The following is a 14,037-nucleotide window of genomic DNA, read 5'->3' as shown; positions in this document are numbered from 1 at the left end:
CCTTTGCTCTAGTGGCCAGACTTGAAGCAATACGCTTATTCTTGGCATATGCTGCTTATCGAAACTACACTGTATATCAAATGGATGTCAAGAGTGCTTTCCTGAATGGAAAACTCGAAGAAGAAGTTTATGTGGAGCAGCCACCTGGTTTTGAAGATCTAACCAAGCCAAACCACGTCTATCGTCTTTATAAAGCATTATATGGTCTTAAACAAGCTCCAAGTGGTTGGTATGACACTCTTTCTGAATTTCTTCTTTCTCATGAGTTTCAGTGATGATCTATAGACAGCACCCTCTTTATTTATAGTAAGGGTGCTCATGTTCTATATGTACAAATATATGTCGATGACATCATATTTGGATCCTCAAGCAAGAAACTTTGCAATAAGTTTAGCTCACTTATGTCCTCTCACTTTGAAATGAGTATGATGGGTGAGCTGACCTTCTTCCTTGGTCTACAAATTCGCCAACTTCCTGATGGCATTTTTATAAACCAAGAAAAGTACATACGAGACATGCTGGCTAAATTTGATATGTCTAATATCACTACAAAGCCTACTCCTATGTCTCCTCCAAACAATCTCCATGCTGACCTTGATGGTAAGCATGTGAACCCCACTTTCTATCGTGGGATGATAGGCTCGCTGATGTATCTCACAGCGAGTCGTCCAGACATTATGTTTGCTACTTGTCTTTGTGCGAGATATCAAGCATCTCCCAGGGAGTGTCACCTTCTCGTTGTCAAGCGTATCTTCAAATATCTCAAAGGGACTTCCTCTCTAGGTCTTTGGTATCCCAAAGACTCTAACTTTGACTTAGTTGCATACACTGATTCTGACTATGTTGGTTGCATGTTAGATAGGAAAAGTACCAGTGGTGGATGTCAACTGTTGGGGGGAAGGCTGACTAGTTGGTCTAGTAAGAAACAACATACAGTCTCCATCTCCACTGCTGAAGCAGAGTATGTGTCTGCAGCAAGTTGCTGTGCATAAGTCCTTTGGATGAAAAACCAACTTGCTGACTATGACCTAGATTTTTCTAAAATCCCAATTATGTGTGACAACACTAGTGCTATTGCCATCACACATAACCCTGTTCAGCATTCCAAAACTAAGCATATTGACATTAGGTATCACTTCATTCGTGATCTTGTCATGAAGGGGGATGTTGAAATTTACTTCATCCCCACTGATGACCAACTTGCTGACATCTTCACTAAACCTTTAGATGAAAAGAGATTCAAGGATCTCGTCAGCAGGTTGGGAATGCTAAATGGTAAGTCTGCTACTTAACTTACATATCTTTTGTAAGTTAAAATCTCTTGACTTATATCAGGATCCTCAGCAAGTTCAAGTGTGTCTTACTTGCTACAAAACAAGGCAATGAAGAGCCCTAATGTCTTCATCTAGTCCAGCAGCAAACGGCTGCTGGTAAAGACATCTAAAATTCGTTGATCCCTGATGCTTTGGGAAAAAGCATAATAAAAGTAATAGGGTGCTGAAAGTCCCTATCTAGTCCAGCAGCAAACGGCTGCTGGTAAAGACATCTAAAATCCGTTGATCCCTGATGCTTTGGGAAAAAGCATAATAAAAGTAATAGGGTGCTGAAAGTCCCTATCTAGTCCAGCAGCAAACGGCTGCTGGTAAAGACATCTAAAATCCGTTGATCCCTGATGCTTTGGGAAAAAGCATAATAAAAGTAATAGGGTGCTGAAAGTCCCTATCTAGTCCAATAGCAAATGGCTGCTGGTAAAGACTTCTAAATTCCGTTGATGGCTGACAATTTGCCAAAAATTGTTTAATGCTCATCAGCATCCACTCCTTCTTTCTTTGTGGTGCTGATTAAAACTTGGTAACCATTCCTTTAATAAAATAAACTCTTGTACACTGTACGCGCCGTATGAACTCGAGTATAGTTGAAATCGTGGTTCATATAGTCACATCATACTTCTCTCATACGTACATATAAACAGTGTCTCTCAATTTAATATAATGTTTTTTATGCCACGTATGAAAGAGAGTACATGTGACGACTCACTTTTTGCACTCATGGGACCCATATCCATGCCATATATATGCAAATCTCTTCCTTTTCACCTTCTTTTACGTTCATTTCTTTCTCTCTAGACTTCCAAAATCTCTCATATTCTCTAAAATTTCTAAATTTCTCTCAAATCTTTCATATTCTCTTAAAACATTCATCTTCTAATCTTCTGTCATCTCTAAAATGACTTCTTCATCTGCTTCTGGACAACAAAATATCTCTTATCTCATCTCCAAAATCTATGATAATGAAGGCATTAATCCTTCAAATCAAGTGTCTTTCCAAGCCTCTAAGATGGTTATCAAGGCCAACAACTATCTGGGATCTGAAGAGATCCCATCAAAAATCAAAGGTTACTTCTCCATGCTTGACTTCATAATGGGATGCCCAGTTAGAAGGGCTATTTATAGCGATCCTAAAGAAATAGTTGTCCACCTCCTAAGGGAGTTCTGGTGGACATGTGATTACAAAGTAGCAAGTAGCACCATTACTGGTACCGTCATGAAAGGGACGCGTACTATATCTATCTCAGTGGATCTACTGAGACAAGTTCTTCGTCTTCCCAATCAAACTGAAGAACGACCATTTGTTGGACTTGTAGAAACAAATGTTTGGAAGGAATGGTTGCTGCCCATTGGGTACGGATCTAACATAGTTCCACCCACACATGTTCATAGCAATCTACAAAAGAAGTTCTTGCCTGGGGTCTGGAGGTTGCTGTTTACTCATGTCATTCAGTGTCTTGGTGGAAATAGTGGCTCATTTGATCAAGCCACTGATGCTCAAATGCAGATGATCTATGCACTGGCAAATGGTCGAAATATAGACTTTGCCAGTGTAATTTTTGAAGACCTAAAGGGAAAGGTCACTATAAGGAACAGGTCAAGCGCTGTACCATTTTCAAGATTTCTACCGCTGATCCTCAAGCATGAACTGAAGGGAGAATATCTTCATGAAGGTGCTCACTATCTTCTCTCTCCAAAGGTTGCGATTTTTGTATATAAAACTCCTACTTGCGACCCTGAGCTATTCGACTCCAAGTATGTTGTGCTCACTCCAGCTATGAGGCAGGTACTGTATTCTGTATATCCTGAAATCTATAAACCTAACCCTGCTGGAGCTGGTATGCTGATAATCCCCCCAGCAGCCTCCAAAGCTCCCAAGAAAGCCAAAACAATTGTATCTTCTTCCACTTCACCTCCTGCTGATGTCCCAAAACAGCAACAGCGAGTACCAAAGGGCAAAACTACTAAGGTTAAGAAGTCCTCACTGCCCAAGGACAATAGAGACCCAGCCAGCCCATTAGCAGCCTCAAAAAAGGCTGCTGAAGAGAAAAAGGGTAACCGAAATCAGCTACCTCAAACTTCTATAGGCGAGGTTGGTGAAGATCAAGGGCCACCCCAGCCCATTAGAGTTGAGTCCACCGAACAAACTATTCCCTCTTCTTCTTCTCAACCCTCTGAGTCGCTGTCAGCAGCCATATCACAGGTGATGCTAGAGACAACAAAGTCTACGGCCGATGATGCTTTGGTGGTACAACACACTGAAGCTGAGACACCCGGTTCCCTTACCCCTCTAAATTTTTCTCTGGATGAAAGGATGGGCGTTGAGGCTGAAAATGTAGAGGATGTTGCTTGTGGTAAAGGAGATGTTAGTGTTGAAGGTAATGATGATGATGAGGAAAGCGATTTTGAGCTGGGTGAGTTTGTTGCTGATGAATTCCAGCTGGATTCCTCCAACCAGGCTGATGAAATTGAAGCAAGTGATATGGAGGTTGATGAAGAGGCTGCTGCTGTTGATGTAAATGCAGTAGCCATCAATGAAAGTGCTGAAGAAGCTGCTGCTGATGATAATGCAGCAGCTAATATTGAAGAAACTGAGGTGCTGACTCTTTCTGCCAGACCTCAGACTCCACCCTTGCAACCAGTGAACACTATGCTCTCCCTTGGCATGCCCTCTTCCTTTCAAAGTGTTCCTGGCTGTTCTTCTGCTGCCAAGCCTGTCGATTCTCAAACTGCCAAAGAGTTGGGTATCTCTTACACCACTAACTCTTCTGAAAGGCTGGCCAGGGTGGAATACCAATTAAATGATCTCACCAAGGCTGCCACACTCGCTGTTCAACTTAAAAATCATGAAGATGACTGATTGGTGAAGATCTTGGAGAGATGGTATAGTAAGCAGAATGAAAACACTGCCAGCATCGAGACTATTAAGGAAAAATCTGTCTTTATGGCTGCTGATCAAGAGAAACTGCGCACTTATACAAATGTTATCAAAAAGGATCAGCAAGCCATTCGAGGGTTCTCGCGATCGCTGTGCAAAATTGGATCTGCTGTAAGGCTCTCAGCAAAGAGAGCATCCAGCAGCAGTGACTCTGCTGCTACTGAAGCGAAAAGGGTTGCTGACCTGGTTTCTCCTCTTATCTCCCAGGTTGAATGCAACACCAAGGCCATAAATGCCTTGGAGACTCAAGCAGCCAGTCTTCCTCCTCAAGTCTCTTTCGCTGAGGAAGATTGTAAGCGCTAAATGCACCTGGAGCAAGAAGTTGGGAACATTAAGAAGATGATGTCCCAACTTCTTCAGCAGCAGGCAGCTCCAACAGCAACTGTGGAGGTAGTGATTAATGATACTACCTCCAAGGGGGAGAAAATTGATGTTGTCGTGATGGCACTTCTCAGCGAAGCTGTTAACAAAGCAGTAAATGATATATATGAAGCTTCTGCTGACAAGGTTGCATGTGAAGAAAACACTGCTGCAGCCACTGAAAAACAAGATGAACTGGCAATAGTGGCTGTCAGTGAGGATAAGGTAAACACTCCCCCTGCTGATGTTGAGGGGGAGACAAGAATTGATGCTGAAGTTCCCCCTGCTGGTGCTGAGGGGGAGACTGAGGAAAATGTTAATGCTGAAGGGGAACAGCAGATTGTAGTCAAATCTCCCCAGCTTGAAACTTCTGAAGCTGAGCAGTTGGAACCAGAGACCATGAAGGCTATATGGGAAGCTGGGTTTGCTCAGGAAATGGCTCAAGACAGATCTCGTGAGATGTTGCCAATCTTTCATAGACGATATCTGGCAAATGCTGAAATCACTCCAATGACTGATAGTCAAAGGAAACAGCTCACGGAGTCTGGATTATTCAAGGAACCTCAAGCTGCTGCCACCTCGTTCTCTGCTGAATCACTAACCATCCAATCCCCAGCAGGTCATCAACATCAAATGATTGACATTTTGGCCTTGACTGCTGAGGGTAAAACTCAAGAAGAAGCCATCAAGGAGCTGGACAGAATTAAAGAAAACCAAGAAAATGAAAAGAAAAACTTGGAATTCATAAGACAACTGCCACTCCTTGAAAAAGACCAGTTGGATGCTGAGCAAAGAATGATTCTACAAACAGGTGGTGCTGAAGCTCTCTACATGCATAAACATGATGAAGTAGAGAAGCAGCTGAGTGAAAAGAGAGCCAAGTTTGATAGCGAAAAGGCTAAATGGTTGAAGCATATGAATGACAGGAGGCGGCCCCAAAGAATAGTGGCAGTTGAAGCCTTTCGTGCTGACATGGGCTTAAAGACAAATCTGAAGATTTTAAGGGAAGCTGCTGATAAGCCTGTCAGGTATGAAGGTGTCAAGGCAACTACACTAAGTGCCTCAGAATGGGCTGAAGTGTATATGTTAATAAAGGACAAAAAGGCTCCCAGCTACGACCAATTGAAGAACATGCTGAGGGAGTACTTTGAAAAGGCAAAAGCTTTTGAAACAAAGTTCAGGTGTGATTTGCCTATGCTAAGGCTAGTGTTTGGAGCTCCAGCAGCTACCTCAATGACTGCTGGCAAGAAAACAAGAAAAAGAAAAGAAATGCATCAAACCTTGCCAGCAGCTCTCCCTCCTTTAGCTGGCGATGCCACATTGAATCTTTGATTGCCCCCCAGAAGGACATTCGAATCAGGAAGAATATTGGAGTCCCCTGCTGGCATATTCTTCCAAAACTTCCAAAATGATCAACTCTTCTTCAGGTTGGCAGAAATTGAAAAAGCGTCGATTGGTTTTCTAATCAGCATTAGAAGAAGGTTTGCTAAGATGTCAAGTGTTAGATCAGTCATCAGCAAGATAGACGAAGAATTATTGAAGCCAGCAAGAAGAGAAGATCCAGTACTAAGGATTTCCAAGCAGGAAGATGCTTGGGAGATAGAAGCTGCCAATCTTTAGATGTCTTAATTTGTAAAAGCTTTATGCTTCAGCTTGTAATTCTCTTTGATGATATAAAAGACATCTTTCCTTCATTATATTGTTCTTACTTACTCAGCAAGTCTCTTCAGCGAATAGGGGGAGATTGTTGAGTCTTGGATTCGCTGACCAGACTTGCTCGCTGACACGTATCGTCAGCAAGTCCTCAGCGAGTCCAGTGACTCTCTTCAACGGGGTGTATACTGCCCAAATGTGTGTCATGGCGGGAAGTATTCAAACCATATGAAAACAAGAGTCACATGGTGGTTCTTCCAACTGTAACATACCTTACATGGTAAAGGTACATGTTGGGACCAAAACTTGGGTCTTCTCTCTCATACCCATTTTGTAAAGAAGACAAAGGTTCTTGCTTGGAAGTAGAAGGAGCCAATGGAATGTCGACAACTACCATCTATCACCATCAAAGGAAGGCTGTGTTGCCCTAATTCTCCCTCTATATAAAGCAACACAGCCGCATTGTATCAAGCATGTTTTGTCACCTTGAAAGTGTGTGTCACTTGTAATTGTTCAAGTTTTTAGTGTGTCTAGACTTAGCAATTACCTTTGTTCTTTTGTATTCTTGTAAGTCAAGTGTATAAGATCAACCATGTATTCATCATTTAATCAATGATACATATGATTATCCTTGCATTGATTTATTACAATTGAACTTGTCATTGTTCTTGTTATTTATCTTCTTATTTACTTTTTGTCTAATTTAAATATAACATAAGTTGTGCATTCGTGCACCATTAGATATAAGATAAGATAATAGATAGAAATAGATTTATATTAAAAATTAAATGATGACATTATCAAAAATCAATTTGATCTATTATAAAATCTATTTATGATCACACTGCTAATATCACAAATAATATTATATAGTTTATATTATAAATAATATTTAAACTATAAAAAAATTTTTATATAGAACACATATCTTTTTTTAATTATGTTACGTACAGTGTCGATAAATATTGGGTGCTACCATCCTCTTTTTGTATATTGATAGATTATTATTATTATTATTATTATTATTATTATTGTTATTATTATTATTAGAGTATAATAACTTTTTTTTTGAGGTTTAAAGAACTACTACTCATTCAAGGATGTTGTTTTTCATATTCTAAACGATATTTTACTTTATGAGATTTTACGTTATACTACAAAAAAATGTTGCATTTGTTCACACTTTTAGTTAGCGTGAACAAATTAAAAAATTGGTCACGCTTTTATGTATGTAAAAGTATGTGTGGACTTTATAATTATTTTGTAACACCACATTTGTCCACGCTAACTAAAAAGATAGCGTGGACAAATGAGGTGTTACAAAATAATAATGAAAGTCCACACTAAAAAGTGTGAACTTTTAGTTCTATTTATTTTTACACACATAAAAGCGTGACAAAGTTTTTAATTTGTTCACACTAATTAAAAGTGTGAACAAATGCATTATTATTTGTAATGTTATATGTTTAATATGGCTAAAGATATAATTAGATTTATTTTTTGCGTTCTGTTTTTCCTTATTAAACAATGTTTTAGATTTATGGTTTATACATGTTTAAACTTACATTTTATGGTTTATGCATCAAATAGATATATAAACTTTCATATAATAAAATGAAATATAAATATTATGAGTCAACATGGGCATCACGCACGGGTATTGATACCAGTTATATATACAATGACATCAAAAAGTATGCATGTATATTTGTAGTGATTACAATAAAAAGATGTCACCATAGCCTTCATGCCATCCCCATTGCATCGTGCAAGTATTTTTGTTGCATCGTGCGAGTATTTTTGTAGTGATTACATACGCTAGTTATATTTATTGTCAGTTTGGTTTAATAAATATTAGACTAACATTTCTAGTATATTAATGTGTGAGCAAATTCTATTGTCCTCGTACATAAACTTCATTTTGAGACTAACATTTCCAACAATGAGCTTATTGCACTTTCTTTGTCAGTTGTGCTAACTCAAGGACATATTAGTATTTTTAAACTGACAAACAAGATGAAAACAACTACCAGTAATATATTTAACAAGAGAAAGAAATTAAAAAGTTCTATAACAAGATGCTAGCTAGTAATCTTGCAATTCTTTATACGATCTAGTCATCTCTCACTTTCTATATACTAGTACATCTTTCTAAAATTTGCACAATCAATTGAATATTCACATTTTAATAATAAGAAAGAAAAATTCGTTGTAAAAAACGAAACCATATGCATGCCACAACTCTGCAATCTAGCAAAACTAAAACAACAAAAAAAAAAAGCAATCAGTTAGTAAAATAAAGGGCTGCAAGCAGCTTGTAACGACTTTTCATCAAAATGTGTTTGAGCTTTGGTTTAAAATCCAATGAGGTTCCTACCTTCATTTGTAAGGAAGTTCAATTTGTAATATGGATCCAACGACCCACATGATATATCTCGCAGTACCGCTCCATCTCTCACCCACGCACTCCCTCCGGCCTAACCGGTGTTTAAGTAATTAGTGCCTTGTGAACTTCTTGTATCATATTTTTTCAAGTGTAAAGCACTTCCAAAACAAAAATAATCAACACTAGAAACATGTGCATTCATATAAAATTCATTGCCCATATCTTGGATTCTTGATTATGATGGGTTTTTTTTTTTATATATATAAGAGATATTGAAATGATAATATTCAAGATCGAGGATGCAAGATATCTCACACTTTAACATAAAAGATTCTTTATACGAAGGGAGCTAGGGTTATTAGTTGAAGAACTAAGGGTAAATTACACAAACCGTCCATATGTGTGACTTGTCTTTTTCTCACGTACCCTCCATTTGAGAATTTTATCTATTAATTAAACATCCTCCTCATGTTTGAAAAAAAAATAATAAATAATAATTGAATGAGAACCTTTGATTTCATGTATCATTTAGTACTCAATAATCCTCCACCCAGGTTAGTATATATCCAGGTAATTCTCACCCATTTTCTTCAAAAACATTCCTGGGATAAACTCTCTTAGTATACTTCGTTAGCCCCTGAGATGTTTTTTTACAAACATGAAGATGTCTAGTGTAATAAAATTCCCGGAAACATTCAAATTAAATGAACCTAACAACATTCAATTCTAATCCTTAATACACAAATTAGTCGATCTATTAAGTAAAAAAACGATCATAAGTTTTTAATTAAACATTCGGTTCTAGATCCTTAAAATTTTCAACAAACCAAAATTCAAAGTAGATAGTCCTTTATGAAACTTGAGTTGGGGATATATTCGCCAAGAGCCTTATAAGTGGTTGTTTACAAAACTATGTATGTAACTAGGAGTATTTAACACTACTCTTGAAGCATCGAATAAATGTTTTTATATGTTTACACACACATCTATCTAGTAGATATATAGTCCTTTAATAGGTAACCTTCATCTATATGTTGGAGTGGTATCTTTGTAGTGATATATATAGTTTCACCAATGACATTACGTGTATGTGTCATTAAAAGGTAAAGCTAACAAGGGACCTATTGGCACATTGTTGCATATAATTTATCTATATGATATAGCAATAATATTCTAATTTATGATCTTCTCTTAATCTATGATCATATCTTTAAAACCTAACACAAAATCTAAAAAGAGAATACATTGTTCCCAAGATGAGGGACAAAACCCTAAGCCAGCCTTTGTTAGTTTTCATAAATCCATTTTTAAACAAAATGAATTAGGTGGAGAGTTTATGTCCACACACTTTGTAAGCAAAAACTATTAGAAAACATATAGAAGAGTGGGTTCCTTTATTTTGCCTAAAATACCCGAACAACATACTCTAAAACCAAACTTTGTTTTTCGTTGGGAAATGAAATATACTTTTAAAATTTATTCTAAAAATCCAAAATGAATTCCATCAATCATATTTCCTAATTTTACCTGTTAATCTTGTCACTTTAAAAAAAAAATTTAGACTATTTAATTAGAAGAATTAATTATTTTTCTTTCATTATCTATATACTTCTTTATATATAAAACATAAAAGTTACAAATTAAGAAGAAATCTATCACCATTTATTATGTTGATACGATTTCCGGTCTACGTTATCTGGACACCACTTTTATAAACAAATTAAAGCATAATCAAAATATGCAATTTTATCAACAAATTTGTTTGTCTTTAATATTGGATGTTTAGGAACAATATACTACATGTATAGTGTTCCCGACTTTAAAAATGTTAATTGTAAGTATGTATAGTATATACTAGCTAGTATGTAACTTGTAAGTTTTATTTAAATTCCAACTCCTAAAATCTTTTACTAGTTAGATAGTTAGCCAGTTACCATCAGATTATTGCCACGTACATATCGTGAACTTTTTTTAGCCACGGTAGCAATAGACATGGGTAGGCTTTTTATGAATTTAATCAAAAGGACCTTAAAAGCACATGAAATAACGAAACAGTCGACTGCTTCCACGACTTCAATTAAGTTAAAAAGACTTATAATTGTTGACTAATTCTACCAACCGACTCATAACTTGGACCATATATATAACTTGGTCCGTTATTTAAAAAAAAAAAAAAAACAGAAAAGAGTACCGTTAATATCCATGCCTCCCACATTCCCTTGTTTAATTTCAGACTTAGGTAATGTTTGATAATGACTTAATTAAAAAGTCATGACTTAATTTTGATTGACTTAATTCATTAAGTCAATCAAATATGTTTGTTATTGACTTAATAAGTAAAAAAACAACTATATTGACTTAATCTTTACAGACATTATGTTTCTATTCAGTCACTTTCTCCATTCAGTCACTTAATGACTATATAAACAAACAAGCCCTTAGTCTCATTTTTAACATTTCAACGTACAGTACTAACCAACAAAATATATAGGCGACCATATAGAAAACACTAAGCTACTAGCTAGCAACACATTCTAGTGACCTGAGATATCATGTATCGTTTTAAAGTAATTCGTCACCGGTTATCATCATACATATATTGTATATATTGAACTTCTCGCTGGAAAGTACATTCTTCTAGTTGTCTCACTTTGGTTCAACTTTCCTCAAAACCAAAAATCAAAAATTGATTAATAATAATAATCATATATATGGTCTTTATGGCACATAGCTAGGAAGATGTGGTCTACAAACAATATCTTCTAGCATATATATATATAGACATTTAGATACAATGAAATGAGTGTCTCAAGATACCTACACACATTAGAATATTAGGTATACGTGTTTCTGTGTGTGTGTGCGCGCGCTCCCGTCTGTGTATAAGTATATCTATAATTTATTTACAATATATATAAGTGAAATTAGAGTGTGTAATTTAGAAGACCTAGCTTGACTAAATTCAAGAAACTATATATATATGGCGGATGAGCATGATAAATTGCTGCCAATCGCAAATGTGGGTCGAATCATGAAACAAATCCTACCGCCCACAGCCAAGATCTCCAAAGAATCGAAAGAGACAATGCAAGAATGCGCCTCAGAGTTCATAAGTTTTGTGACTGGAGAGGCATCCGAAAAGTGTCACAGGGAGAATCGCAAGACGGTCAATGGAGATGACATTTGTTGGGCTCTTGCATCATTAGGGTTTGATAACTATTCCAATGCGACGGTCATGTACTTAAATAAGTTTAGGGAGTTTGAGAGGGAGAGAGCAGCTACGTCGACGTCCTCCATGGGAGCACCGGCCACAGGACCTTCCAATTACCAAATTCATGAAGTAAATGTTAATTATGAAGCTGCTCCAGGATCTTCAAAACACCTATGAAACCTTAATTATGATCATATATATGATTATATCTGCAACGCGTACGTAGCTTCTTTATTAGTTATTGAATCTTTGACATGAATTTATGTTCACAAACTCGTTGTGATGAGGTATAATTAACAACTAATTATGTATGGGGTATATATATTCTGTAGGCTGCAGCTAATTACATATATACACTATATATGATATATGTCCCAGAAGAGCTTTGCCGTCTACTAACAAATGATTAGAATTTACTAATCCTTATCTCCTTTTATATATTTTAATTTGTACCGTTAATAATTTCTTCACTTCATTGGTGTAGCTAGAAATTTATATGTAGATCGAGAAGCAAAATATGATTTATGTTTTGTTTATAGACCAATTAACTTTAAACTAAACTAATATAAAGATACTCGTATAATAATAGAAATATAGAGTTTTACAGATATTATGGGTGCACTACAAACAATATTGTATTTGTCTACACTTTTAGCTAGTTTTAACAAATTAAAAATTTTGTCATGCTTTTATGTGTGTAAAAATATGTAGAAATAAAAGTGTGTAGAAATTTCTCCAATGTGTAGAACCAAAAGTTCGCACTTTTTATTATGGACTTTCATAATTATTTTGTAATACCTCATTTGTCTACGGTAACTAAAAAGTTAGCATTGACAAATAAGGTGTTACAAAATAATTATGAAAGTCTACACTAAAAAGTGTAAACTTTTAGTTTTACATATTTTTTAGTGTGTAGAAATTCTACACACTTTTATTTCTACATATTTTTACACACGTAAAAACGTGATAAAACTTTTAATTTGTTCACACTAACTAAAAGTGTAGACAAATGCAACATTGTAGTGGTGGGCCATTACCAATTTGGACCTCCATGTGGCTCCCCTATATATTGTGTCTACTAGTTACATATATACTTATGTATCCTGCTTTAAACTCAGAAGCTAGAGACGACTCGATCATATATATAGAATGGCATGCCCTGGAGCTTCTGCAGAACCTATATATTGATCCGATTTTAATAGACAAACTAATCAATAGTTGCATTAAGGAAAGAAAAGTGAACTACAAGCTAGCACGAGCATTAATGACTTTCTCATTAATTACTGTATGATTAACTGTTGATCAGTTGATTAATTGTGATTTATGATATAGATGTCAAACTGACTATAATACCAACTCAGCCGGTTGAGTCACCATGTTTTAAACTGTAGGCGGGATCTAAAGATAAGGACCCAAATTAAACCATTTAAGGTGTGTGGGGGCCGGGCATTCTACTGTAGTTTTCCCCTGTATGCCTACTCGGTAGATGTAACGGGGTCGATCCGGTTATTTATGACAACCGATTAGACTGATCTGAGAAGGCCCTCACCTTTAGATGGTGAGAGTAGTATAACGCCTGTCTTTAAAATATAAATATATAGATATCAAGCAAAATGTTTCTCTTTACTTATCCATCTAAAATAAAAATATTTAACTATATGTCATGATAGATAGATAGATATCAAGCAAAAGTTTAGACTTTAAAACATACTATACGAAAGCACCTTTTAGAATTTGATGCATAATGCATATTGTTAATCTTCAAAATTTGTCCACGGCCACATCTTGTAAGTTCTACTACTACACCGAAGTCTCGTACTTATATCAAACTGGCACGAACGACCCAGTACGTGATCGACTAAATTTATTACTTAGTTAACCTTTGTTGATTTTAAATAAATTGACCACACTTTACATAACTAAGAATTCCTTGCTCTGCCCTTCTCAACCATCACCAACTACATATGCAGATCGATGCACCCACGGAGAAGAAAAGGATAAATTATGTTCAGGCTACCCGAAGAAAATCGAGCTAAGCCATTGGTTTTGATATCTCGAGTCTCCTCTCAGAACTTGAGAACCACGCCTTACATCTATATTCGAATACATTACAACTCAAACTTAATTGTTGGAATGAGTCTAGCTATTCAGTTGTACGTGA

General features: G+C 36.2%; 1 protein-coding gene across 1 annotated transcript; it reads left to right on the top strand.

Annotated features, from left to right (window-relative positions):
• Positions 1 to 11,645: 11,645 nt before the first annotated feature.
• Positions 11,646 to 12,053, top strand: LOC122596836 (nuclear transcription factor Y subunit B-5-like). The gene has a single exon (XM_043769487.1). It carries the CDS (start codon positions 11,646 to 11,648, stop codon positions 12,051 to 12,053), a length of 408 nt encoding a protein of 135 aa, XP_043625422.1.
• The last annotated feature ends 1,984 nt before the right edge of the window (positions 12,054 to 14,037 follow it).

Source organism: Erigeron canadensis, chromosome 4 (genome assembly GCF_010389155.1).
Source record: "Erigeron canadensis isolate Cc75 chromosome 4, C_canadensis_v1, whole genome shotgun sequence".
Classification (NCBI taxonomy): domain Eukaryota; kingdom Viridiplantae; phylum Streptophyta; class Magnoliopsida; order Asterales; family Asteraceae; genus Erigeron; species Erigeron canadensis.
Note: the sequence above shows the minus strand (reverse complement) of the source record. Positions and strands in the feature narration are given on the sequence as shown.

What these genes read in the sequence shown, in the direction of transcription:
- LOC122596836 (XM_043769487.1), top strand. Translation starts at nt 11,646, where the DNA reads ATGGCGGATGAGCATGATAAATTGCTGCCAATCGCAAATGTGGGTCGA.